Below are 25,239 nucleotides of genomic sequence, written 5' to 3' on the forward strand. Positions count from 1 at the left end.
ATGCTACTACATGCGTGTTTTGCACTTAAATACATGCAGGCAGAACACTCATTCATACACATAAAATGAACCTAGCAAAAATTTTAATTAAAAGAAACAATGACCAGCCAGGCTGTGGTGGTGCATGACTTTGATTTCAGGCAGGCAGATCTCTGTGAGTCCTAGGCCAGCCTGGTCTATAGAGTGAGTTCCAAGACTGCCAGAGCCACACAGTGAAACCCTATCTCAAGAAACAAAAAGGCAAAAAATAAATAATAATAATAATAATAAAGAAACAAAAAAGCAAAAAGACCACTTGTTACCCTAAAGCAACTGCTGGTTCTTCAGACTTCTGGCATGTTTTTGTTTACCTGATCTAATGGCTCGGTCTGTTTTAGTTGCTGTTGTTTTTGTAGTACCTTATAAAGTTAATAACTAGCATTCAGATATTTAAGGATCAAATGTAAAATTCATTCAAGATTTCATCGGCCTTCTTAGAATTGTTCTATTTTTTTTTTAACTTTGAATGAGTTTTTTTTTTTACTTTGGTATAGTAATGCTTTGGCTGAAACAAATGTGTCATTTCTCCATAATTACAAACTTGTTTTTTATAGAGCTCTTCCCCTACCCCTCTGTGTGCATGAGTTATTAAACCCAATTTTTTTTTCATGCTAAGTGTTGTATCACTCAGCTCTATCTCCAGCTTCTTGGGAAGTATTTGCTGAATTGGATATATGAAAGTTAAATTAGAAGAGGTTATTTCTTTTGGAGTCTGCTATTTAACTCCGAGTATTTTTCCTAAACTGGCTCATAAAATATAAGAAGTGTAGGCATATGTTTGTTAGTCAAGCTGAGCAATGCGGGCATACCCAGCGTGGCCTGAATGCCGTGTTCTCATAGACAAGCCTGTGCACGGGGCAGGAGGGTAGGCGTTTAAATGTTAACCTGTAAGAGGCAGGCTTGGATAGGTTTGGGTTGTGCTTTTCCTGTGTACCTTTTACATAGCTTCTAGATGAAAGTCAGGTATCTTAATTGCTAGACTTCATAGAAGATGCCACTTCTATATGCCTTCCAGATCTCTGTAGCCTTGCCTTGGGCATAATTAGAACAATAACCATTTTATTTGTTACTTTGGAAAATAGTGACATTTCATTTTACTATGTTCCTGCCCTCCTTAGGTAATTCTTCAAATGTGCTCTGTTCTGCTCAAGCTCCACTTGAAGATGCAGTCTTCAGTGAGTTTTCTAGTTTCAAGAAGAATGGTGATAAAGAAGAGAAAAGACAGAAGCGTTTCCCAGAGAGGAGCTGCAGCTTTAGTTCTGAAAGTCGGGCAGGGATGCTGCTTAAGAAGAGCAGTCTGGATCTGAACTCGAGTGAAGTGGCCATCATGATGGGGGCAGACGCCAAGATCCTTTCCGCGGCCCTGACGTGTCCTAAGACCTCTCCGCTTCATGTCTCAAGAGCCCATAGCTTTGAGAATGCTAACTGTCCTCCAGCTGACACGAGGACGCGTGTGTCGGAAGGCACCTGGGATTCTGACCACAGATCATCACCTGTGCTAGAGATGCTGGAGGAAAGCCAGGAGTTCCTGGAACCTGTGACTGGTGATAATGTGGCAGAGACTACAGCAGAGGTGACATGTGATAGTCTACAAAGTGACAGTAACAGTAACAATTTCAGAGACACAAAAGCAAGATCCCAAGACACAGTGACTAAGAGGAGCAGTTCCTATGCTGTTGGGAAAGCCGTTGAGAGGGAGGATGTTGAAACTGGATTAGATCCTTTGTCTCTTTTAGCCACTGAATATGTAGAAAAAACTTCTGATTCCGAAGATAAATTATTTTCTCCAGTAATTTCACGTAATCTGGCTGATGAAATTGAAAATTACATGAACCTAAAAAGTCCTCTAGGTAGTAAGTCGTCCAGCATGGAATTGCATGGAGAAGGAAACCAAGAGTCTGGCTCTGCTGCTTCATTTGCTCACCCTTTAGGAAGGAGATCGAGTCTGCCCTCAGACCGCCCTCCACCAGCTCAAGACAGTCCGGACTCCGAGAGGAGCTCCCCTGCAGTGTCCAGGTCTAAAACTTTGACTGGGCGCTTCAAGCCGCAGACTCCTGACCGCACTCACAAAGACCGGTCCACTTCCTTATCAGCATTAGTGCGTCCTTCACCAAACAGCTCTCTGAGTTCTGTAGTAAATTCTTTCTCCGGGCTAAAGTTGGACAATATACTCTCAGGGCCCAAGATAGATGTCCTAAAATCTAGTATGAAACAAGCAGCAACAGTAGCCAGTAAGATGTGGGTGGCTGTAGCATCTGCGTACAGCTACTCAGATGATGAGGTAAGAATCTTGTCCTGTGTAGTCTGTCTGATGTAGGAATGCCTGTAGTGCCTTGTCGTACATGTTTGTGTTGTATAGCTAGAGATATCTGCTAATGGCATGTTTATATTTTAAAAACTTTATATGTGTTCTGTTTTATAAAGTGACTTAAGAAAATTAATGATGTAAAAATATAATGTTAGAATTGCCAGGCATGATGGCACTCACTTATAATCCCAGCACTTGGGAGCTAGATGAAGGCATGAAGATCAGGAGCTCAAGGTCATCCTTGGTTAAGTAGTAGTTTAAGGCCAGTGTGGACTACATGAGAACCTGTCTTAACATGAAAAATGGGAGGCTGGAGAGATGGCTCAGTGGTTAAGATCACTGGCTGCTCTTCCAGAGGACCTGGGTTCAATTCCCAGCACTATATGGCAGCTCACAACCACCTGTAACTCCAGTTCCAGAGGATCTTATACCATTTTCTGACCTCCACATGCACTCTATTCAAATGGTGCTGACATACATTCCATGTGCAAAAAAACAAAAAAATAAAATTTAAATAAAAGTGAACAAACAAGAAATGACATTAGAACTACTTTATAATTCTATAAATAAATCTAAATTTAAACTTTTGAAAGCACTGAAAATGTTTGCAATTATAACAACATTGTTGTTATAATTTGTATAACATTTTACTTTGTCTTCAGGTTTTGGAGATGGAAGACGACTGTGCAGGCCTCTTCAGTGTTGAATTTGCTTGTATTTACCACCCCCCTTCAAGGGGCACATTCATTTTTACGTAGCTTTTAGCTATGATACCTCCTTACTATACATGAGATCACACTGCAGTTTATTCCATAGATTTCATACAGCCTGGTGTCCTTAAAATGTTGTGAATAGACTTAATCATTAGATTTTCTTTTCGTGAAGATGGAGATAGAAAAACTACTTACAGAAAAAGGTTATAATTTCTCCTCTGTGTTCACAGAATTGTATGGTACCTGAATAATTTAACATAGTATAACTCCAGATTGCTAAAGCTCTAGGGTGTAAAGTCAGCCAAAAGTAAAAATGACAAAAAATAAAGAAGCTGGGGAATAAACTGAACAAGTAAGACTTATTGAAAGAAAGCTTCTAGAAAAAGTACTAATTGAATAAAAAGTACAGGATTGCCGGGCAGTGGTGGCGTGTTCCTTTAATCCCAGCACTTGGGAGGCAGAGGCGGCGAATCGCTGTGAGTTCGAGGCCAGCCTGGTCTACAAAGTGAGTCCAGGACTGTCAAGGCTACACAAAGAAACCTTCTCTTGAAAAACAAAAAAAACAAAGCAAAACAAAAATAAACAAAAGTGCAGGATTATGACAAGAAAGCGCTTTTAGTCTGTGAGGCACTAGGGACTTTGCACATGCTAGGTTAGCTCTAAGATTCATTTTGTTTGTTTGTTTGTTTGTTTGTTTGTTTTCTCTGTGTAGCCCTGGCTGTCCTGGACTCACTTTGTAGACCAGGCTGACCTTGAACTCATAGAAATCCGCCTGCCTCTGTCTCCGTGGGTGTTGGGATTACAGGCGTGCACCACTGTGACCAGCTGTTCTGGCTTCATTGTTAGTCTTTGTATTTAAAGAGCTGTACATAATCAATCAACACAACAAAGAGTAACTTTAAAAGTGTGTTAACCTGAGGCTAGAGCTGTGGCTTACTTAGAGTGCCAGCCTCACATAAAAGGCCCTTGCTTTCTCCTTCCATGTGTGCTGTGTGTGTGTTGGGGGGGGGGTGGGGGTGGGAGTGGTGGTTTAGCATTATGATAAAGAACAGAGTGAGCCATTTTATTTCTGACATGTTCTCTGATACAGTTAGAAAAGATTTTTACATGGCCTTTTGGGCTTGGACTCCATGTCAGTGCAGAGTCTAGTAAAGAATCAATGCATTTGGGGTACTAATTAAGCAATAAGGGATTACTAATTATGTAATAGTATAATTATATTTTCTGGCATATAAGACGACTTTTAGCCCGCCCCCCCTTCGAAAAAACCATGCAAAAGTGGGGGGTTGTCTTATATGCTGGGTAGTTAACCTGCAGCTTGCTTCCCATTGCTTCATATGTCCGGCGCATATAGTGGGGGGTGCCAGGGCCGATTCCCCACTCTGTGTAGGGAGTATGAAGCAGGGAGGAGCAAACTGCACACATCTTCCTGTAACCTCGAGGAGGAGAATGTGAGCGTGGATTGGCTTTCCACAAATCCTGTCCATTCGACTTGGAGGGCTTGCGTCTTTGGGTTGAGTGTGGAGTGCGTGCACTTTAAAGGGGCTGGCACTGGCTGTGTGTTGGCATTTAAGTTGGAAGAGGAGTAGTCTTATACAGTGAGTATATTACAAACTATATTTTAACTGAAAACGTTGGGGATTGTCTTATACCCTGGAAAATATGGTAAATGATTAGCTGACCTAGGCATAAGTGGTGAGGCACTTTGTGAGGGGACAGTTCTTGAGCACCTCATACAAGTATGCCACTTCTTTAATGTCTGGAAATTTCAAAAGTCAGTGAGATAATTTGACAGTTTTGAAAAGACATAGGGGGCCGGGCGTGGTGGCGCATGCCTTTAATCCCAGCACTCGGGAGGCAGAGGCAGGCGGATCGCTGTGAGTTCAAGGCCAGCCTGGTCTACAAAGTGAGTCCAGGATGGCCAAGGCTACACAGAGAAACCCTGTCTCGGAAAAAAACAAAAAACAAAAACAGAAAAGACATAGGGGTTATTTGTTTTAAGATGTGGAGTTTAATTCTGAAAGGAATAAATATATTTCTATTGCCAAAGATATTATTTATGTATGTGGGGTTTTATTCTTTTTAATTATAGGAAGAAACTATTAAAGATTATGGTTTCCCGGCTGGCCTAGAAGATCAGCATATACTGGGGGAGAATCTATCCCCTAATACAAGTGTCTCAGGGTTGGTTCCCAGTGAACTTACCCAGAGCAACACAAGCCTCGGCAGCAGTAGCAGCAGTGGAGATGTTGGAAAATTGCAGTGTCCAACAGGTATGGGCAAAGATTGTCTTTTTGCATTTCATTTTTACATATTAGTGGTACTGAAGATAGAATTGGGGCTTATGCAACAGTTCTGCCACTTAGGTATAGTCTAACTCAGTTTTAGTTATGCCCATAACCCTTTACCCCCATATACCTGTTTTACATGATACCCAAGTACTGCAACCATGTATTGTCAACCAATCCAGTTAGGGGATCCATCTCAATCTCTCCCTCTCTCTGTTCCTGCCCCTATCCTTATCCCCCGTCCTCTCTTTCTCTCTTTCTCCTTCCCTCCTTTTCTCCTCTGAGAACAGATTTATGGAATGGAGCCTTGGGAATATGTATTTTTTAAAATTTGTTCTCTGGGTAAATCAGTGATTGAAATAGATTTTAAGGACCTCTCGGAATACAACTGCAATTTCAAAACAGAATTATTACCTCTGTTATTTTTTTTATTACCTCTATTATTAAAAAACATCTGTTATCTACTAATTTTTCTGATTCTTTGAGACAAAGTCTCATCACTTAACACAGGCAACCCCTTAATTCTTCTTTTTTCTCCTTTCCAAATACTTGCAGTACAGATACACACCTGTAATCATCTAAGTTGTTGTTAGGAAAATTTGAGAGAAGTATCTAATAAACAATTATATATCCCCTACCTAGATCTAGTTAACTTTTAAAAATTGTTACCAGTTTATCTTTATTCATACACATATAGTTAATTATCTGTAAATACCAGATTTCATGTCCTTCCCTCCTTAATGCTTCAGTGTGTTAGTTCCAGAGCATTGAGGAAACTCCTACACAATGTGTTCTGTTTCTTACTTCTCTTTAGGTGAAGTTCCCTTTTCAAGAACTATCAAAGGGCAGGACTTTGAAAAATCAGACCATGGTTCTTCTCAGAATACCAGTATGTCTAGCATCTATCAAAATTGTGCAATGGAGGTAAAGACTCTATAGTTCGTGCATCTATGGTAGAGTGGCTCTAAGCATAAGCATGTTCTTATAATAGAAAGTACGAGGATTTGGTGGGATCCACGCAGATGATCAGGGGAATGCTTAACATCTTTGAGGCAACGGACTGGTAGTTTCGTCTGTAATGTAAAGGAGCTGTCAACTCCAGTTGAAACCAATAGAATAAGTAACAGTTTATTTTGTTTCAGTAGAATAGACACTCAGATCCATTCCAGCAGTATTCTCAGTGCCCTGCTTTCCCTTTAGGTTTTGATGTCGAGTTGTTCACAGTGTAGAGCTTGTGGAGCTCTGGTTTTACGATGAAGAAATCATGGCTGGATGGACAGCAGATGATTCAAATTTGAATACAACCTGTCCATTCTGTAAAAGCAACTTCTTGCCTCTTCTCAATATAGAATTTAAAGACCTGAGAGGCTCTGCCAGGTTAGTAATGTGCAAGCTCCCTCAGGAGGTAAGTGCCCTGAAAACATGGCTCTTTAGGAAGGGTGCAGCATTCACAGTAGGCGGCTAGCGTGTCCTCTGCTTGTCCCTCTAGACCACTTTTCTGTTTTATTTACTGTATGATTACCAGGAGTAAATTCTTGAAATTAAATATTGTTTATAGGTGTTATTTCAAAACTTGTTGGGCTGGGAAGATGGCTTGGTTTTTAACATGCTTCCTGAGTAAACATGAGAGCCTGAGGTGGGATCTCTAGCACCCAGGGAAAGCTGGGCAGCTCACTTGCCAGCCAGATCGGTGAGGTTCAGTGAAAGACACCATGTTAAAACAAAAACAAAACAGGGAAGCCAGGTCTGATACCTTTACTCAGAAAGCAGAGGCAGGCAGGTGTCTGTGATTAAAGGCCAGCCTGGCCTACATAAGTGGGAGTCTTGACAATAAAAACAAACCAAACCCATGGAGAGTGATTGAAGTAGACATGAGACATTAACTTCTGTCCTACACACTCATGTATACACATGTACACACAACGACACAAACATGTATGCATAGAAAACTTCTGACCTAAATTAAATCTTTAACACATCTTGTTGCCACTGTCTGATACCATGAGATGAATGAAACCTAGGCAATAGAAATGGCATTAATTAGATGCTGGGCTAAGGCTCCATAGTAGCTCTCTTGGCTTAGCATACATACAAAACAAAAGAAATGCGACTAACCAGTCTAGACTCAATCGAAAGTTGGTAAGCAAGTGAGAAGTGTGCTGACCTAAGCAATGACTTTGATGTTTTATTCGCTTTGTTGTTTGTTTTGACGGTTGAGAATCAAACCTACCCTTGATGCATGTGATAGAAGTTTGTGCTCTGAGCTACATTCTTAGCTTCCTTGGAGTTTTGTTGTTGCTGCTAACGTTTGTTTAATCTTCAATTTTAGAAGTAGTTTTTTATTTTTTATTTTTTTAAAGATTTGTTGCTGGGCAGTGGTGGTGCACGCCTTTAATCCCAGCACTCGGGAGGCAGAGGCAGGTGGATCCCTGTGAGTTCAAGGCCAGCCTGGTCTATAATGCGAGTCTAGGACAGCCAAGGCTACACAGAGAAATCTTGTCTTAAAGAAAGAAAGGAAGGAAGGAAGGAAGGAAGGAAGGAAGGAAGGAGATTTATTAATATTATTATACGTGTGTGCGTGTGAGTACAGGGGCATGTGTGCTGTGGTGCACATATAGAGCAGAGAGGACAACTTGCACCTTCTGTCTTGTTGAGGCCAGGACCTTCCTGTTTCTGCTGCTACACTGAATACTCCAGGCTAGCTGGATTCTAGGCAATTTCTCCTACCTCCACCTCCGTTCTGTTTAAGAGTGGAATTACACATTTTTTAAGCTTTATTTATTTATTATTATGTATACAATACTCTGCTTGCATTACACCTGCTGGCCAAAATAGGACATCAGATCACACCATAGATGGTTGTGAGCCACCATGTGGTTGCTGGGAATTGAACTCAGAACTTGTGGAAGAGCAGTCAGTGCTCTTAACCTGTGAGTCATCTCTCCAGCCCAATAAATTTCCAAATGTCCACTTCGTATTCTCCAGTTAAAAATCTAATGCGCCTGCTTTATCATCTATCTATCTCTCATCTCTTTGTTACTCTCTTACACCTTTATTCACTTAAAAGTAAAAGTCAGGTGTGGTGGCTAAATTTTCAGTACTTGGGAGGCTGAGCCAAAAGGTTTCTTGCAGCTTTGAAGTCAGTTTGGGCTAAAGTGAATCCCTGTCTTAACAAACAACAAAAATAAAAGGGCTGACAATGGCTCTGGGAGTAAAGGCACCTGCTGCCACACCTGATGTCCTGGGATTGGTCCCCAGGTTCACATATCAAACACATGCACATAGACATTAAGAATAAGTAAAATTAAAATTTTTGAATCAAATAAGTACAATGTAAAGGTGTTAGTGTGCTTCTTAATTTAAATATGAGTTGTCATTGACTACAGTTCAGCATTACATACAATAAAATAGGCAAATTTAAGATAAATCATTTGAAGAATAAATGTAGTGGAAATTTACCAAGAGTAAACGTTATCATTACCTCAGATGAGGCCTTTCCAAGGCCCTCCCCTCACCCACTCCCTTTCCAGAGATAGACGGAAAGAGAAGATGAAAATAATAAGAACACAACATGGGGTGTATAAAAGTGGCGTTATGAGCAGTTAAAGATTAACATAGATTAGCACCTGAGATGATAGATGTGTAATAACACAGTGCCCAGGAGGGTCAACATAAACCATGATGCAACCGGAGCCAGCGTCCGAGCCTGCCTGCCCCCTACCCCATCCTCTGTTTGTTGTGGACGTGCTTGAGATGGGGTCTTGGTAGGTGGCACTAGTTGAACTTCAACTCTAGGTCTTCCTGCCTTGGCCTCCAGTTTCTCAGATTGTAGGTTTGTGCTAGTTGACTCTACTACATTTTTATTTTAAAAGGGTTGTTTTTTGTTTTACACTCACTTATTTTACATGTATAAATATTTTGTTGTCTGCATGTGTGTATATGCACCATGTCCGCCTGGTGCCCAGGGAGCTTTGGACTATCCCTGGAACTGGAGTTTTATGGGTAGCTGTGAGCCAGCGTGTGGGTTCTGAGAATCAGGCTCAGGTCCTCTGCAAGGGCAACAAGTGCTCTTAAGTGCAGAGCCATCTCTGCAGCCTTCAAGCCTTTTCCTTTTCTTTCGTAGTGTCAGAAGGCAGCACTGTAGCACTCCTGTTTACATTTTAGGATGGAAAAGTTGGAAGGGAACAGAAATGTGCATCTCAGTAGGATACCCAGCTAATGGCTTTTATTATAAAGCAATGATTCTTTAAAAAAAAAAAAGAGTATTTGAAGACATGGGGATCTAAGCACAAAGAATTGGTCAAACATGGCCTTTAATCTTAGTACTTGGGAGGCAGAGGCAGGAAGATCTCTGTGACTTGGTGCTGGATGCCTGCCTGGCCTACATACTGTGTTCCAGGCCAACCAGGGCTACATATTAAGACCCTGTTTTAAAATTTTTATATTGTGAGTATGAATATGTGTTTGTATATGTACAGAAAGAGACACGCTTGTGGAGGTCACAGGCCGGCTTTCTCGGAAGCTGATTCCCCTTCCACTGTGGGTTCCAGGGAGCCCACTCAGGTCCTCAGTTGTGCATGGCAAGATGTTTACTCACTGAGCTAACCTGGGCTCAGTGATTCGTTAGAACTTTTTTTTTTCTTTCTGTTTCTTATTTAGCTTTTTCTTAAAACCAAGTACGTCTGGTGACAGTTTACAAAGTGGCAGCATTCCATCAGCAAATGAGCCCTCAGAACACAAACCTGTGTCCAGTTCAGCAGAGCCTGACTTGATGAGCTTTATGGATTTCTCAAAACACAGCCAGCCCATAGCAGAAGAAACAAGCTACACAGTGGAGTCCAGGTACCACAGGGTGCACAGAGCTCAGTGTGAGACTTGGTATTTTTGTGACCATTCGATAGCTAAAGACAGCTTGGCTGGGCGTGGTGGTGCTTCTCTGGACTGAGGGAGGAAGAGTGCAAGTTCAAGGCCAGTCTGTCTCATCTCTGTCCCGTGCCAGTGTAAATCATATCCTGTCTCTGTTTTTAGAAATTAAATGCCTCTCAGCAAATCTGTACTTGCTTACATGGAAGCAAGGACAGATTTCCTTTGAGATTTTGTTTAATAAAGATGAAATAATGTTTGAATAAAGCAACTGAATAGGCACTATAAAAAAAAACAGCTTCCATCTTGTCTTTTCACACCCCACACAGTTAGCCATCTGACCAGTATTTCAAGAATGTTGGGGAAATATTTAATCATTTAGGGGAGGAAGGATGGCAGAGGTTAAACAGCAAGCCTCAGGAGACAAGTCTTCCATCCTTGAGCCACACTTCCAGCTTCACATTTACTTCTTAACAGATAACAGTTCTCCTCAGGATGCTGAGAACATTTAAATCCACTGTAGAGTCAGGCATGGTGGCCTACGCCTTTAGTTCCAGCACCCGGGCGGCAGAGGCAGGCAGATCACTGTGAGTTCCAGGACAGCCAAGACTACACAGAGAAACTGTCTCAAAAAACCTAAATAATAAATACATAAATAAACACTATACCTCTGTAGAATTTAGATGTCTTTCATAACTAACAGCATTGCTTCATTTTTTTTAAAGTGATGAAATAAAGAAAACCAGTGTTGATATCCAAAGTGTGAAAATTTCATCTGTGGCTAATAGTTTAAATAAACGGAATGTGTCTTTGACTCGAAGTCATAGTGTTGGAGGCCCTCTGCAAACTGTCGACTTCTCCCAGCGACCGTTTCACGGCATTTCAACAGTTAGTCTTCCAAATAGCCTACAGGAAGACATGGTATGTATTGTTGCACCCGTGCTATATATGCTTGGAACACCCCATAATTTCATGTGAAAGGTGATAGGTACAAATTTTTTTGGCTCACACCTGTATTTCCAGCACTCAAGGCTGAGACAGGAGGATTAAATTCAGCTTGTGCTACACAGTGAGTTTTAGGCCTGCCAGAACTGCCTAGCAAGACCCTTGGCTGGGAAGACGGCTACGCCATTAAAGTGCTCCTGGACAAGTCTGAACACCCAGGTCTCCTGCACCAAGGCCACATGGTCCATGCCTAACAGTCCAGACACCGTGTAGATGAGACAGGAAGGTCACTGGGCTTGCTAGTCAGTCAGTCTGAGTTAGTGAGCTCCATGTTCAAAGAGTGACTTTGTCTCAAAAATAAGGTAGAGAGTGATGGAGGGGGACACCCAGTATCATGTGCCCCACAAACACACAGACATAGAGGAGCATAAACATTTATGCTCCAGGTGTGATGGTGCATGCCAGTCCCAAAAGATCCATAACGAAACTGAAACCTTTTTAAACTTAAAACTTACTTGTGCGTGCGTGCGTGCGTGCGTAACCTGGAATTTAGTATGTAGATGAGGTTGGCTTCAAACTTGTGGGAATTCTGATGCCTCTATCAAGTGCGGGGATTACAGGCATGTGCCACCACACCCAGCTTAAAACATCTTAATATGGGAAAAAATTTAAATGTACAAGGTCTCACAATGTAGGCTAGGCTGTTCTCAAACTCACAGACATCCTCCTGCCTCTACCTTCCAAGTAGTGTGTACTGCCACACCCAGCTTTGTTCAATAAGACTCTACCTTTATCCTTTATTTTCAGTTTGGCCTTTTTTTCTTTTCTTTTCTTTTCTTAATTTTCTTCTTTTTTTGGTTATTCTTCTATTCTCTCTCTCTCTCTCTCTTTTTTTTTTTTTTTTTTGCACGTTTATTCACTTTTCTATACGTAGATTATTTCGAAGGCAGTTTCAAAAATGTGTATGCTACATGAAGATATTTTAACAGGTATCTGTAAATTATGGCTTTAACAAATATAGTCACAATTTCTTTTCCTTTTTTTTTTTTTTTTTTTTTTTGTTATTCTTTTGTCTCTGCCAGCCACACTTCTAGCTAACAAAGAATACAAAAAAAGTATTCCATCTTCCAAAGTTGTGAAACAAATCCCAGAGTGTTTTTAGGCCAGGTGTGGTAGTGCATGCCTTTAATCCCAGCACCTGGGAAGTAGAGGCAGGTGGATCTTTGTAAGTTCGAGGCCAGCCTGGTCTACAAAGCAAGTTTAGGACAACCAAAAAAAAAAAGTGTTTTATTACATTATTTAAAGTCTATTGAAATATAGATTATTAATTTTCTCTTGTAATGATTTAGCTTAAGCATAATCTAATGGCTTTCTTTTCTTTCATTCATTAGCATGTTTTGCTACATATGGTAATAGTCCTGAAATAACAGTTTTAACAGGGTAGAGAAGCATAATCTCACTGCAGAGTACTGGCAACCAGACAGAACTGATCATGTCCACTTGTTTCCTGTTTTTACAGGACCGTCTAGGGAAGAGGCCCAGCCCTCCTCCTGTGTCTGTGCCCTACTTGAGTCCTCTAGTGCTTCGGAAGGAGCTTGAATCTTTGCTAGAAAATGAAGGTGATCAGGTCATTCATACATCTTCCTTCATCAATCAACATCCAATAATTTTCTGGAACCTGGTTTGGTATTTCAGACGTTTGGACCTACCTAGCAATTTGCCAGGACTTATCCTCACATCTGAGCATTGTAATGAAGGTGTGCAGGTGAGGCCTGGACCCCTGCCCTGGGACTGTACGGCTGTAGTTTAAATGAGGCTGAACCTCAAGCTACTGAACATTTATAATAGGGGCTTTGCAAAGTGGTATGTAAAACTTTGGATGGTACAGTGTTTGCGATCTGAGAGCATTCTGGTTTTGTTTTGTTTTTCTTAGCTCTCCATTTTAAGGTTTTCTGGTCCAAGACTGACTTTTGTCTTCAGGCTGTCACAGTCACATCCCAGCCAGCAGTGAGGGGACAGTTGATAGCTAAGAGTGTCTTCTCTCTTAGAGATCATGGCATTGTACATAGTGTTTCCGTGTGTGTGTGTGTGTGTGTGTGTGTGTGTGTGTGTGTGTGTGTGTCAATATGGCCTAGATTTAGGGTGCTCTGTCTAGCTGTGCGGTGGCTAGAAAAGAAAGCTTTCATCATCAGCTGTCACAGTCTCTCCTGTAACATTCATAGCTATCTTATTGCAAAGGTCTTATCCATAATTCTGGGATAATATAATTAAAAGGTAGGGAAGTTAAGTAATTAGTATAAGGTAAATGCCTGATTAGTGATTACACTATGGTCACCTCCAGCTGCCTGTCTCCCAAAGCCCTTACTGGGATCACTGACTGCAGACGGAGCTGCTGGCCTGCCTCTATTTTATAATACTGAACATTGGGAGACACCAGACCCCAAACATACTTGGCATGTAACAGACTTTCCTAAAGTTTTATAAGTTCTAACTTGACTTGTTTATTTTAACAAGTAGTGAATGAAAAAAGTTACCTCACCAAGTAGTAGACGTCCTCATACTATGCCTTTCTAGACTTTAGCTGCAGTGATGATTACCCTGTGTCTTTCCTTAGACTTTGTTGTAATGATGACTAACCTGTCCTGTGCTTTATAGCATTTACCAAAGTATCCATCCAGTCTTTAAAGGAAACAAAACTTACGTGCCAGAAAATAACAAGGAATTAATAAAAATTAAAACTTTTGCTCAGAATTTTGGATCTAGAATTTTAAAAAACTTGTTAAGCTTTCTTTTTACTGATAACATTTTATTTGGGATACTAATTCTGTTAATCTCTTTTAGCTTCCTCTATCGTCTTTGTCCCAAGACAGCAAACTTGTGTATATACAACTGTTGTGGGATAATATCAACCTTCATCAGGAACCAGGAGAACCTCTGTATGTCTCTTGGAGGAACTTGAGTAAGTAAAAGAGAGTTGAAGACACAACAAGGCTGGGCTTGGTGGCACATTCCTTAATCCCAGGACTCAAGAGGCAGAGATAGGTGGATCTCTGTGAGTTCTAGGCTAGCCTAGTCTATATAGGACTCACTACATAGTGAGACCCTGTCTTTAAAAAAGACAGGATAGCGCCTTTAATCCCAGCACTTGGGAGGCAGAGGTAGGTGGATATCTGAGTTTGAGGCCAGCCTGGTCTACAGAGTGAATTCCAGGACAGCCAAGGCTACACAGAGAAACTCAGTCTCAAAAAATCAAGTGAATGAATGAATGAACAAATAAATAAATGAAGGCAAAACTGTGCTGGCATGGTGAAGCCCTTGCCATCAACCCTGGCTAACAGTTCAGTCCTGGGACCCACATGGTGGAAGGAGAGACTCACAAAAGTTGTCCTCTGACCTCCAGACATGCACAGCCCCCCCCCCCCATACATGTGTTACACATAGACACACAGTGAACAAATCAAAAATAGTGATCTTATACTTAGGCCTAACTCTTCTTTCTCAGATGTGCATGAAGACTATTTTTCTACTTCGTGTGTGTGTGTGTGTGTGTGTGTGTGTGTGTGTGTGTGTGTGTGTGTTTTCCTTTTCCCTGTGTTGGCATTTCCAGTACAATAATGTTATGCAGGGTTATTTTTACGGTCGTGTCTGGGTTCCAACTCCCTCTCGTGCTTGGATAACCATTTTCCTACTTTTTTTTTTTTTTTTTCTTTTTTGGTTTTTTTGAAACAGGGTTTCTCTGTGTAGCCTTGGCTGTCCTGGACCCACTTTGTAGACCAGGCTGGCCTTGAACTCACAGAGCTCTTCCTGCCTCTGCCTCCCGAGTGTTGGGATTAAAGGTGTGCACCACCACGCCTGGCTATTTTTTACCCTTTATTGGTATCTGAATATAAATTTCTTCAAACTGTCCCTGTTTTGATATTCTTTCTTCTCCTTGATCCTTGTCTCCTGAGAGGATGCTTTCTCTTATGTTTGTCATTTGACTGAGCTCATCTCTATCGTTGCCAGCTTTGTTTTGTTTTTATCTCAATTTCTCATCGATGCTGAAAACTTTCTCATCTGTATTGCTGACTTTCTCATCTATGTCTTAAAATTATTTCCTTTTGCTGGCCATGGTAGCATATGCCTTTAAATTCCAGCAGAGGTAGGCGGATCTCTGAATTCAAAACCAGCCTGATCTACAGAGCTAATTCCAGGACAGCCAAGACTACACAGAGAAACCCTGCCTTGAGAGAGAGAAAAAAAGATGAATAGTGAGATGGCTCAGCCTTCTGGCACTGCCCTCCCCTCCAAGCCTAGCCACACATGGCGGGAGGCGAGCACCAGCTTCTGAAAGGTGTCCTCTAACCGCTGCATGTATGCTGTGTCACATACATGCATGTATGAACAAATATACACACAAATAAAAATTTTTATAAAGCTTGGTTTAGTGATAATATCTCAATAAGACTGTTATTTTAAAAAATGGAGGAGCAAGAGCGATGGCTCAACGGCTAAGAGTCCAGCTCAGGCAGCTCACAGCCACCTGCAGCTCCAGCCCCAGGCGACCAGACACCCTCTCCTGAGTGCAAAGGCAGCTGTACACAAACATACATACATGCACATGTTCACCTATATGCACATGAATCATAAAATTTTTAAATTTGAGGATTTAGGAGTATAGGTAGAGCACTTTTCTAACACAAGAAATCTTGAGTTAAATACCTAGCACAGAAATTCCTTAGCTGTGTATGGTAGTATATGCCTGTAATTCAAACACTCAGCTGAGGCAGGAGGATAGATCACAAATTCAGGGTCAGCCCAGACAACATTGCCAGTTCCTGGTCAATTTGGACTACACAGCTAGACCGTATCCCAAAATAAAGGAGCAAATGGGTTGAAGAAGGAATTGCTATGCGTTTGTACTGTCCTCTAACGTCACGGTTGGCATACCGATCGAGTCTAAGATCGACTTGTAAAAAGGAGCCAGTGGTCTTAAAGAACTGTGCAGTTACTTTGGTTGAAAATGAGGAGTTTAGTTTGCAGCTGTGCTTTTGTTGTTGTGTTGTTTTGTTTTGTTTTGTTTTGTTTCTTTGAGACGGTATTTCTTATGTAATAGCCCTTGCTATCCTGGAACTCTCTTTGTAGACCAGGCTGGCCTCAGACTCTCACAGAGATCCACCTGCCTCTGCCTCCCTAGTGCTGGGATTACAGGTGTGCAGCACCACGCCTGGCTGCAGCTGTGCTATTTGAAAAAGTCATCATGTTGGCTCTGTTTCTTAATAATTAAACTTTATTATACAACCCAACTAGCTTACACAAGAAGGAAAAAAGGTTAAAGGGACAAAAGAGTGAACCTTCCGGTATCCATTCCACGGGACAGGTCCTTAGGTGTCTCTTTGGCCTGCATGCTGGTCCAGCCTGTTAGCTGCTCCACACGTGCTCAAGCCCCGGCTGAACCTGTTGTTCTCTCCTCTCCACCTGCCTGAGTCACGTGGGAAGAGTGGTCTTCTTCCATTGAAGGTCCATTAGAAAAACAATAGCCCAGGTGGGGTTCCAGGTCTGCTTCCTGCATTCCAGGCCCAGGATAGCTCCACTCAGTCTGTCACAAGGTATTCATGGGGTGCCCCAAGGGCAAAGCCTGCCAAGACTGCTTCCACCTGTGACAAAGCTTAATCTTTCCCACACATCCCCCTTCTCTTTAAAAAAAAAAAAAAAATTAAGAACTATATACACATATATACATATATATATAATCATCAGGTATCAAGTACATAACCAAGTCTTTTTATACTTGTTAACCTGAGAGAAAGTATTCCACTATCCTACCAAAGAGAGTCCTTTTCTTTCATGAGAAATTGCAATTATCAATCTATAAATGTGTTTTTAATTCTTAAACTAAAGCTTCTAGTAACACTGTGGCTATCTAGTCTTTAATCCCATCAGAGACTCAAGAAAGAATATCTGTCTAATAGAGGAAGTGCTGGCGGGCAACTTCCAAGTTGCATAGGACAGAGAGAGCAGACCACTTGGACAGTCACTGGATTTTTTCCTTCATTGGGCCAATCAGTCTTCAGCCTTATCAGCCCAAAACATCCAACACACATGCATTTTGAAGCAGGAAATCCGACGGTCTGGTCCATCTAGTCTCTTCAAAGCTGGACAGTCAACTTTCCAGCATCACTGTTGATCATTGCAGTCAGTCAGCTTGTCATCAGCAGTAGAGATAAGAGTAGTTTCTCAGTCCAGTGACCATTCTGTCACCCGTGTCTCTTGAAGCCCCCATCTTTAATGATGTAAATGGAGATGTGGCCAGGAGCGGATGTCTCTCTCTGTCAGGAAAGCCCTCATCGTTAAATGTCATATTCTGTGGATCTCTGAAGAGTTTGAAGACCAACTCTATCTAGTCTTACAGTTATCAGTCTATTTCTTTGAAGACATATACAAGGAATTAAACAAACCTGCTCTATAACAAAGTAAGTTAGTATCTAGTAGGATTTCTATGTAACTAAATACCAACTTTTATCCCCAATCTTTCCGAACAGTTTTTCATAAGACATTAGTGGTACATGAATAATACATTAAATAAACATTGAAAAAAATGAACTTAAGTTTCTAGCATACAATATATAATATTTTGTCAACATATAACATACAATACATAAGGCAAAAATGAATGACAATATACAATTTATGTTCTTATCAATGTGAAGCAAAAGTTGAAGTCTTAAATTTCCATCAATCAAAGTCTTAAATGTTCATCCATGTACAATACCAATGTAGGATTTTTGAAGTTAGTAGATTCAATAATCTACCTTTTATTCTACAAACCTGTATCCTCCCTTCCTTCCCCCCTTTTCCTTAATATTAAAAGGGATAGAAAGTAAGAGAGAAAGAAAGATAGAAGAAAGAAATCCCTAAATGAACTTTTATTAATTGTAACTAACCCTGTTAGGCAAAAATGAGCATTGGTAACCCACCAAAAACACACATCTCACCTATTGGGAATGGGGGCGTCGTGTTTTTAAAATTACTTTATGTTGTTTAGGAGAAAAATCTTTTTTGGGTACCCTAGAAAAATAATATATTGGCAAAGCGCTGGAAAAGCTAGTTGTTTTTGTCCAGTCTTTTTGGGATCGATCTTTTTGGCTAGCTTATTTATTTTTAATATGTATGTAATTTTTGGAAGAAATAGTAGTGCCAGAGGCAGAAGTTGGATCTTTATAATTGTCCTGGTTTTTGTTCTGAAAGTAAGCAGACTTTTGAAATCATTAGTACAGGTTTGTTAGTACATATATAATTTTTCAATGAAACATCAGTTGAGGCACCTTGCTCGAGGTGTCAGAGGCATGTTTTTGGGGTTAAATCACCCATGTTGTCTGCTTCGTCTTTAGCATTGTTCTGTTTTTTGCAAATAATACAGGGCTCTACCTGCATATACAGCTGTAAGAAACAATGTCAAGTTGTTAAGAACCAGGTAGCTCTTAAGATTTACTTGCTATATGGTCAGATCTAATCTTTATAAGTTTAGTTGGTAGCCATATTTTTTTACTCCCTGTGGAAACATACGCATACCCACGACCCCATCTCAAAACTACTGTAGGTTTTCATTTTATACTTGACAAGTCCTTGTAGAATATTCGTTGTCTCCCGAGTGCTGGATTACAGGTGTGCAGTACCACGCCTGGCTGCAGCTGTGCTATTTGAAAAATTCATCATTTTATAACAATTACTAGATATGAGGGTGGGGCGGGCCAGCACTTACTGGATAACAGTCCCTTCTTATGCTAATGTAGGTAAAGTATGTAACCCTGAAGTTATCTGCATCAAAGTAACCTTCCAGGCTAAGCATACATAGGATTCCACTCCACTCCTTCATACTCTAGCCTGTGAAATCTGTAAATCTCTCCAGTGTTTAATGTAAAAAGTACAGTGGCATAAACAGATAAAAGAGTTTTTTCTCATGCTTGTGTTTTAGAAATTATATAGTATATGTTAAATGCATGTGATTATTCTTTTCCATTTGTTTGTTCATTCCTTTGTTTGTTTGTTTGTTTTTGCTTTTTATTTTTTGAGACAGGGTTCCTCTGTGTAGCCCTGGTTGTCCTGGAACTTGCTTTGTAAATCAGGCTAGCCTTGAACCCAGAGATCTGCCTGCTGGCTTTAAAGTCATGTGCCACCACCACCCAGCCTATGATTTTTATTTTCTTACAAGAATTTAACTATGAATTGGATAGTTTCTAAGCAATTCCTTTCTCATCAGGGCTCTGGTTCCTTTTGGGATATTCACTTTTATAATCAGTAAAGGTTGCTTCTTGGTTCCACTATGATCTCTGGGATAGAGTATACCACAGCCCAGCCTCGGGGAGGAGAGAAGGGAAGAGGGTTGTCCTGGTTAAGAGAGCAGGGAGCGTGTTTTAGTAAACGCACTATCCCATGATTTTACTGGCGAGTGGGAGGTGATGTTGAATAGATAATTAGAGGTGACCCAGCCTTGTTATCGCTTGGGAAACTTGCTCTTCATGTGCTGTTTCTTAGATTCAGAGAAGAAGCTGTCACTTCTGTCAGAGGAGCAGCAGGCAGCCAGCGCTTTAGTTGAGACCATCAAGCAGAGTATTCAGCAGAATGACGTTCTGAAGCCCATCAGCCTGCTTTCCCAGCACACGAAGCGAGATGGGAAAAGACAAAGGTGACGATCTCAGTGTGCCTTACTTGATGCCAGTTGTTGTAATATTTTATGGTGTATGGGTGGTTTTGTTTTTGTTTTGTTTTTTTACTTTTTACTGATTCTTTGTGAATTTTATATCATACATCTCAATCTTACTCTTCTCCCAATCCCATTGTACCCACCCTTTGCCCTTGCGACCTCCCTGCCAAAAAAACAAAACAAAACCAACCTCATTGTAGAAGCTGCAATGTGTCACAGTGTGTCCCACAGTACACCCCTTTGTTCACACTACTTTACTTGCAGATGATCATTGCATTGAGCCATTGGTCTGGCTCGAGGCCTCTGGCTCCTGCTGCACTGTCAGTGCTGGATCCTCACTGGGACTCCTCTCAGCTATCCTGCGGCCTTGGCTCTGTAGGACAGGCCCTTCCCACACTCCAGCAGTTCATAGATGGGGTAGATGTTGGGGTGAGCCAACTCAGGGCCTGGGCTGTAGCTCAGCCGATCAGCCAGCCAGCTCTCCTGCACCCACACTATTAGTGCAAGCTCTCCAGCACATCCCTGCCTAATAGCTCACCCAATGCCACAGCCAGCAAGGGGCAGAGCCAGCCCTCTGGCTCTCATGCCCTCAGGGCCAACTAACTCAAGCCTAACCGGCAGGGCCAGTTCTCTCTGCTGCCCAGGCAGGAAGGTGCAGGGCCTGCTCTCCCAAAGGCTGTAGCTGCTGAGCCGCAGGACCAGTTCTCCCACAAGAGGCAGAGGGGGAACATGTCTCTCTCTCACACCCATGCCACACATGGCATACAAGTAGCAGGGCCAGCACTCCTGTTCTCGTGCCCTTAGGGCAGGCTCACCTGCAACCTCCACAACCAAGGCCAGCTCTGTTGTGCTTTTTGGGCAAGTTGTGGGGCTCCCCTGAGTAGTGTAGCTGGCGATGGATGGGGATAGCTCTGCACAGCCCTCAGACATCAATATTGCCCCAGGTGGCAGCCCGGACCAGGGATGTCTGCCTGGCCTTTGGTAGTAACAGCCCCACACACACACACACAACCTAACCACCACAGGTCCCTGCTATAGGGCCACAGACCCAGACATGGCCTTAGGTGGCATCACCAGCTACTCCCATCAGGCTATTTCTCACTGCCCTCAGGCCTCCAGCTCCACCCCACTTCACTGTGCACTCATCCTTCTGCTTCTCAATGACTTGTTCCTCTTAATGGCGCCAGTGGCCTTTGGGTGTCTGGGTCATCTCAGGAGTGCAGTTGTCCTGCCTCTGCCTTGCAGCACTGGGAAGGGTTTGTCTCAGGCTAGCTTTGCCTGCCCAGACCACATGAGCATGTATGTTATTTTTAATGCCTCTGATTGTAAAAGAAATGCATGTTATTCAAATATATGCATTCATATCTGATCACAAATGTACAGTAAGTCAGAGAATATAGGTTAAATCTTAGCAAGGTAAGTTATTGATGATGAAGGTTTATGGTCTATATTGGAAATGTTTCTCCTCTTCACTGGAGCTCTGTGAATTTCTAAACTTGGATATACTGAAGAGGACTTATGCCATCTTGTGGTCATCACACAGTTTTTTCTTAGTAGATAAAAAGATTATGAAATTAGAAGTAGAATTGGCTTAGGAAAGAGATATAAACAGTGAAGAATCAGATATTAGTCTCTCTCCTGAGCCTTTTGTCACGATCTCTACACACTCCCATCGTGACTAAGTGAATTTTGCTTTGGAAGCTTTGAAAAGAAGGTGCAATTATATCAAGCATTAGGACTTCCCAGGATCATACTATCGTTTCTTTTTCTTTCTCTTCCTTCCTTTCTTTCTTTCTTTGTCTGTTTGTTTTGGTTTTTTGTTGCTGTTGTTGTTGTTTTGTTTGTTTGTTTTTTGTTTTTGAGACAAGGTTTCCCTTGGCTGGTCTAGAAGCAAGGTTGGCCTTGAACTCACAGAGATCCACCTGTCTCTGCCTCCAGAGTACTGAGATCAAAGGTGTGTGCCACTGTACACCAGTTCTCAGAGTCCTCTTAGGGGCTTCTTACTCATGGCCACTTGGAAGGTGACCTGAGAAGTGACAGGGCCAGAACTCACCGACAGCTGATGGCGCACTTAGCACCTCACTGCTGAAGCCTCAAGCCTCAGGAGCAGCGTACGTCATGCGTCTGTAGTTGGAGTGCAGAGAAGGATTTGCATGTCATTTTACTGTTTCTTCTTCGAGGCATAATTAGAATTTGCATTACTTCCTAAATTATTTATTTTTTGATACAATCTGGCCTTGAACTCCTTATTGTCCTGCCCCTATCACCAAAGTGTTGGGATTATAGGTATGTGCCAGCAGCACAGTAAATTCATTTTGCAAGACAACCTCATTATTTTATTTTATGTGCATTAGTGTTTTTCCTGCATGTATATCGTGTGAGGGTATCAGATCTAAGAGTTAAGAGTTATGAACTAAGCCGGCCATGGTGGCACACACCTTTAATCCCAGCACTCAGGAGGCAGAGGCAGGCGGATCGCTGTGAGTTCGAGGCCAGCCTGGTCTACAAAGTGAGTCCAGGACAGCCATGGCTAACACAGAGAGATCCTGTCTCAAAAAACAAAAAACAAAACAAAACAAAAAAAGCCCAACTGCCATGTGGTGTCTGGGAACTGATCTCAGGTCCTCTGGAAAAGCAATCAAGCCCTCTTATCTATTTTTTGTTTTGTTTTTTAATATTTGTCATGCTAGATAAAGGCTAGACTTTGGCCCTCATGCGTGCTGAATATAAACAGTACCACTGTGCCATATAACCGTAGAGCAGTGGTACTGGTGTTCAAACCAAGGAAGGCCTTGTACGTGTTCAGCCAGGACTGTGCGACCGAGCTACATCTCCCAACCCCCATTAACTTTTTTGTTTTTTTGTTTTATGAGACAGGGTTTCTCTGTTTAGCCTTGGCTGTCCTAGACTCACTTGGTAGACCAGGCTGGCCTCGAATTCACAACTATCTGCCTGCCTCTGCCTCCTCAGTGCTGGGATGAAAGGGTGTGTGCCACCACACCTGGCTTAACTTTTTAAAATAAAGTTTAAATTTTGAATTAGAGGTTCATAAGATATTTTTTACATAGTTTAGTGTATCCTTCAACCAGCTTCCTCAAAGATACCTCACATACCTAAGGTGTTTCATAAGCAGGAATTAATTGCATGGCTATTAGCCACGTATAGAACTGAATGTTTTCACTGTGCACTGCCAGGTGTACTGGTTCATATATGTAATCTCAGCACTTAGGCCAAGACAGGAAGATGGCCAAGAGTTTGTGGCCAGTCTAAACTACACAGTGAGCTCCATCTACCCTGGCTATACCAAGCCGCTGTCACAAAGAAGGCCCAAGCCAAAATCTCTGCCTGCGTATGTTTTGTCTGCTTTTTGCTTATTTTGTTTGTTTGTTTTGCCGGCTACTTCAGAATATTTCTCTCTTTTTTTTTAATAGGAGTTTATACAGAGAAATCCTTTTCTTATCATTAGTGTCTCTTGGAAGAGAAAACATTGATATTGGTAAGTTGATTAATGAGGAATTATTGAGTTTTTAGTTTTATTTTCTAAGTTGAAGGGTTTTGTTGTTGTTGTTGTTGTTGTTGTTGTTGTTGTTGTTTTTAAATGAAGCTGGTGGAACTGTTCTATCACATGACTAGCATAAAAGGATGTGGATTCATTCACCAGTACTAAAAACGAAAGAAAATGTAGCTGGTGTGAGTAAATAGTTGCCTTTCAAAAGGTAGCAGTGTGATCGGCTAAGCTTCCTACTTCTGCCATCATATACCATGCCTTCTGTACCATGGTGGAACTGTAGCCTACAATAAAGCCTTTCTTTGAAAAAAAGAAAGAAAGGAAAGAAAAGAAAAAAGCGGGCTTGGTGCATACCTGTATTCTCTGCACCTGGGGCCTAAGACTGGAGGACCACAAGTTGAAGGGCACTGTGAGTTATAAGACTGTCTTAAAACAAAACAGCAATGGGGCTGGAGAGATGGCTCAGAGGTTAAGAGCACTGTCTGCTCTTCCAGAGGTCCTGAGTTCTATTCCCAGCAACCACATGGTGGCTCACAACCATCTAGAATGTAATCTGATGCCCTCTTCTGGCATACAGGTGAACATGGAGGCAGAGCACTGTATACATAATAAATAAATTTAAAAACAAAAACAGCAGGTGAGGGGACTCACTGAGTAAAGGCCATCTGCCACCAGGCCTGATAATCTGGGTTTTCTCCCCCTCTGACTTCCACATGTATTCTGTGGCGTGTATCCACTCTACCTCAAAAATGTGAATTTAAAAACATACTAAATAATTACTAGGTAGTATAATTTATGTTCCACGTCCACGACTCAGTATAAGATTTCACATTACAACTGCGTTTTTGAAAATGTCTTTCAGAGGCTTTTGACAATGAATATGGACTCGCATACAGAAGTCTGTCTTCAGAGATCCTTGAAAAGTTACAGAAAATCGATGCCCCACCAAGTGTCAGTATGGAGTGGTGCAGGAAGTGTTTTGGAGCGCCTCTCATTTAAATAAGATTTATTCAAATGTTGGTAGAGTACCAGGGGACTAGATCCTGTCTGGAAACTTTCTGGTTTTCCCAGATGGTTACTTGGTGAAAGCTGAAATGAAGTAATTCTTGGGGATAAAATACAAGTGAACTGTAATTCATACTGAATCATCTCATAATATAAAATACCACTCAATTCCCTGAGGTTTACTGATGTTGAAGATTTTCAATTCTTGACCTATTTCTCTGCCTCTGCTGAAAACAAACAGAAACTACTTTTGTATTTCACAGTATGTGTGAAAGAAATAATGAAATTGTTATCTTCCCAGATAATTTGCTTCTATTGATGCTGTCTGGCTGGGAAATGGCAAATTAAATTTGCCTAACCCAAAAACAAAAGAAATATTACAATTGTAAGGGTAACTGTGTATGATTGTGTGGGGGGGGCCTATGTAGTAGGTTATGTGTATGTGTCTATTTATTAAAACACTGAGACTGCATGTTGCAATAGTTTTCTGAAGGCCTCATTGCTCAGTAAATGACCACTAGTCAGCAGTCCAAACACATCTAAGTCTTAACTGCCTTCCTTCCCTGTGGCTTAAAATTTTATATCTTCACCTCAAAATTATGTAGTATGTTGCTTAGTAGGTTGTCTTGGATACCCAGATGTCCCTGTCCAAGTCAATCTGCAGTGCTTTCATTGGAGACCAACAGATGAAATGAAACTTTGTAGCTAACAATTTTTTCGAGAATATTCTTAAAATCCTAATGAATATAGTCACTTGACCCTGAAATCTTTACTCAGGCAGGCCACTTGTTGGTATTGATCACTTTTTATAATCCTGGTTTCATGGGAAGCAGAGGCAGGAGCATCTCAAGTTCAAGGACAGCCTGAACAATTTTTGGTGAGCCTGT

General features: G+C 41.5%; 1 protein-coding gene across 1 annotated transcript in view; it reads left to right on the forward strand.

Annotated features, from left to right (window-relative positions):
* The window catches only part of Dennd4c (DENN domain containing 4C), a 103,252-nt gene extending 78,486 nt beyond the window's left edge, over positions 1 to 24,766 (forward strand). The window contains 12 exon segments of the mRNA XM_051164023.1: positions 1,158 to 2,320; positions 5,153 to 5,333; positions 6,163 to 6,272; positions 6,549 to 6,596; positions 6,598 to 6,725; positions 10,008 to 10,190; positions 10,937 to 11,132; positions 12,676 to 12,921; positions 13,998 to 14,115; positions 19,671 to 19,821; positions 23,271 to 23,335; positions 24,210 to 24,766. Coding sequence (XP_051019980.1) covers positions 1,158 to 2,320; positions 5,153 to 5,333; positions 6,163 to 6,272; positions 6,549 to 6,596; positions 6,598 to 6,725; positions 10,008 to 10,190; positions 10,937 to 11,132; positions 12,676 to 12,921; positions 13,998 to 14,115; positions 19,671 to 19,821; positions 23,271 to 23,335; positions 24,210 to 24,346 — 2,726 coding nt within the window. The 3' untranslated portion in view covers positions 24,347 to 24,766.
* Positions 24,767 to 25,239: the final 473 nt, after the last annotated feature.

Source organism: Acomys russatus, chromosome 2 (genome assembly GCF_903995435.1).
Source record: "Acomys russatus chromosome 2, mAcoRus1.1, whole genome shotgun sequence".
Taxonomy (NCBI): Eukaryota; Metazoa; Chordata; class Mammalia; order Rodentia; family Muridae; genus Acomys; species Acomys russatus.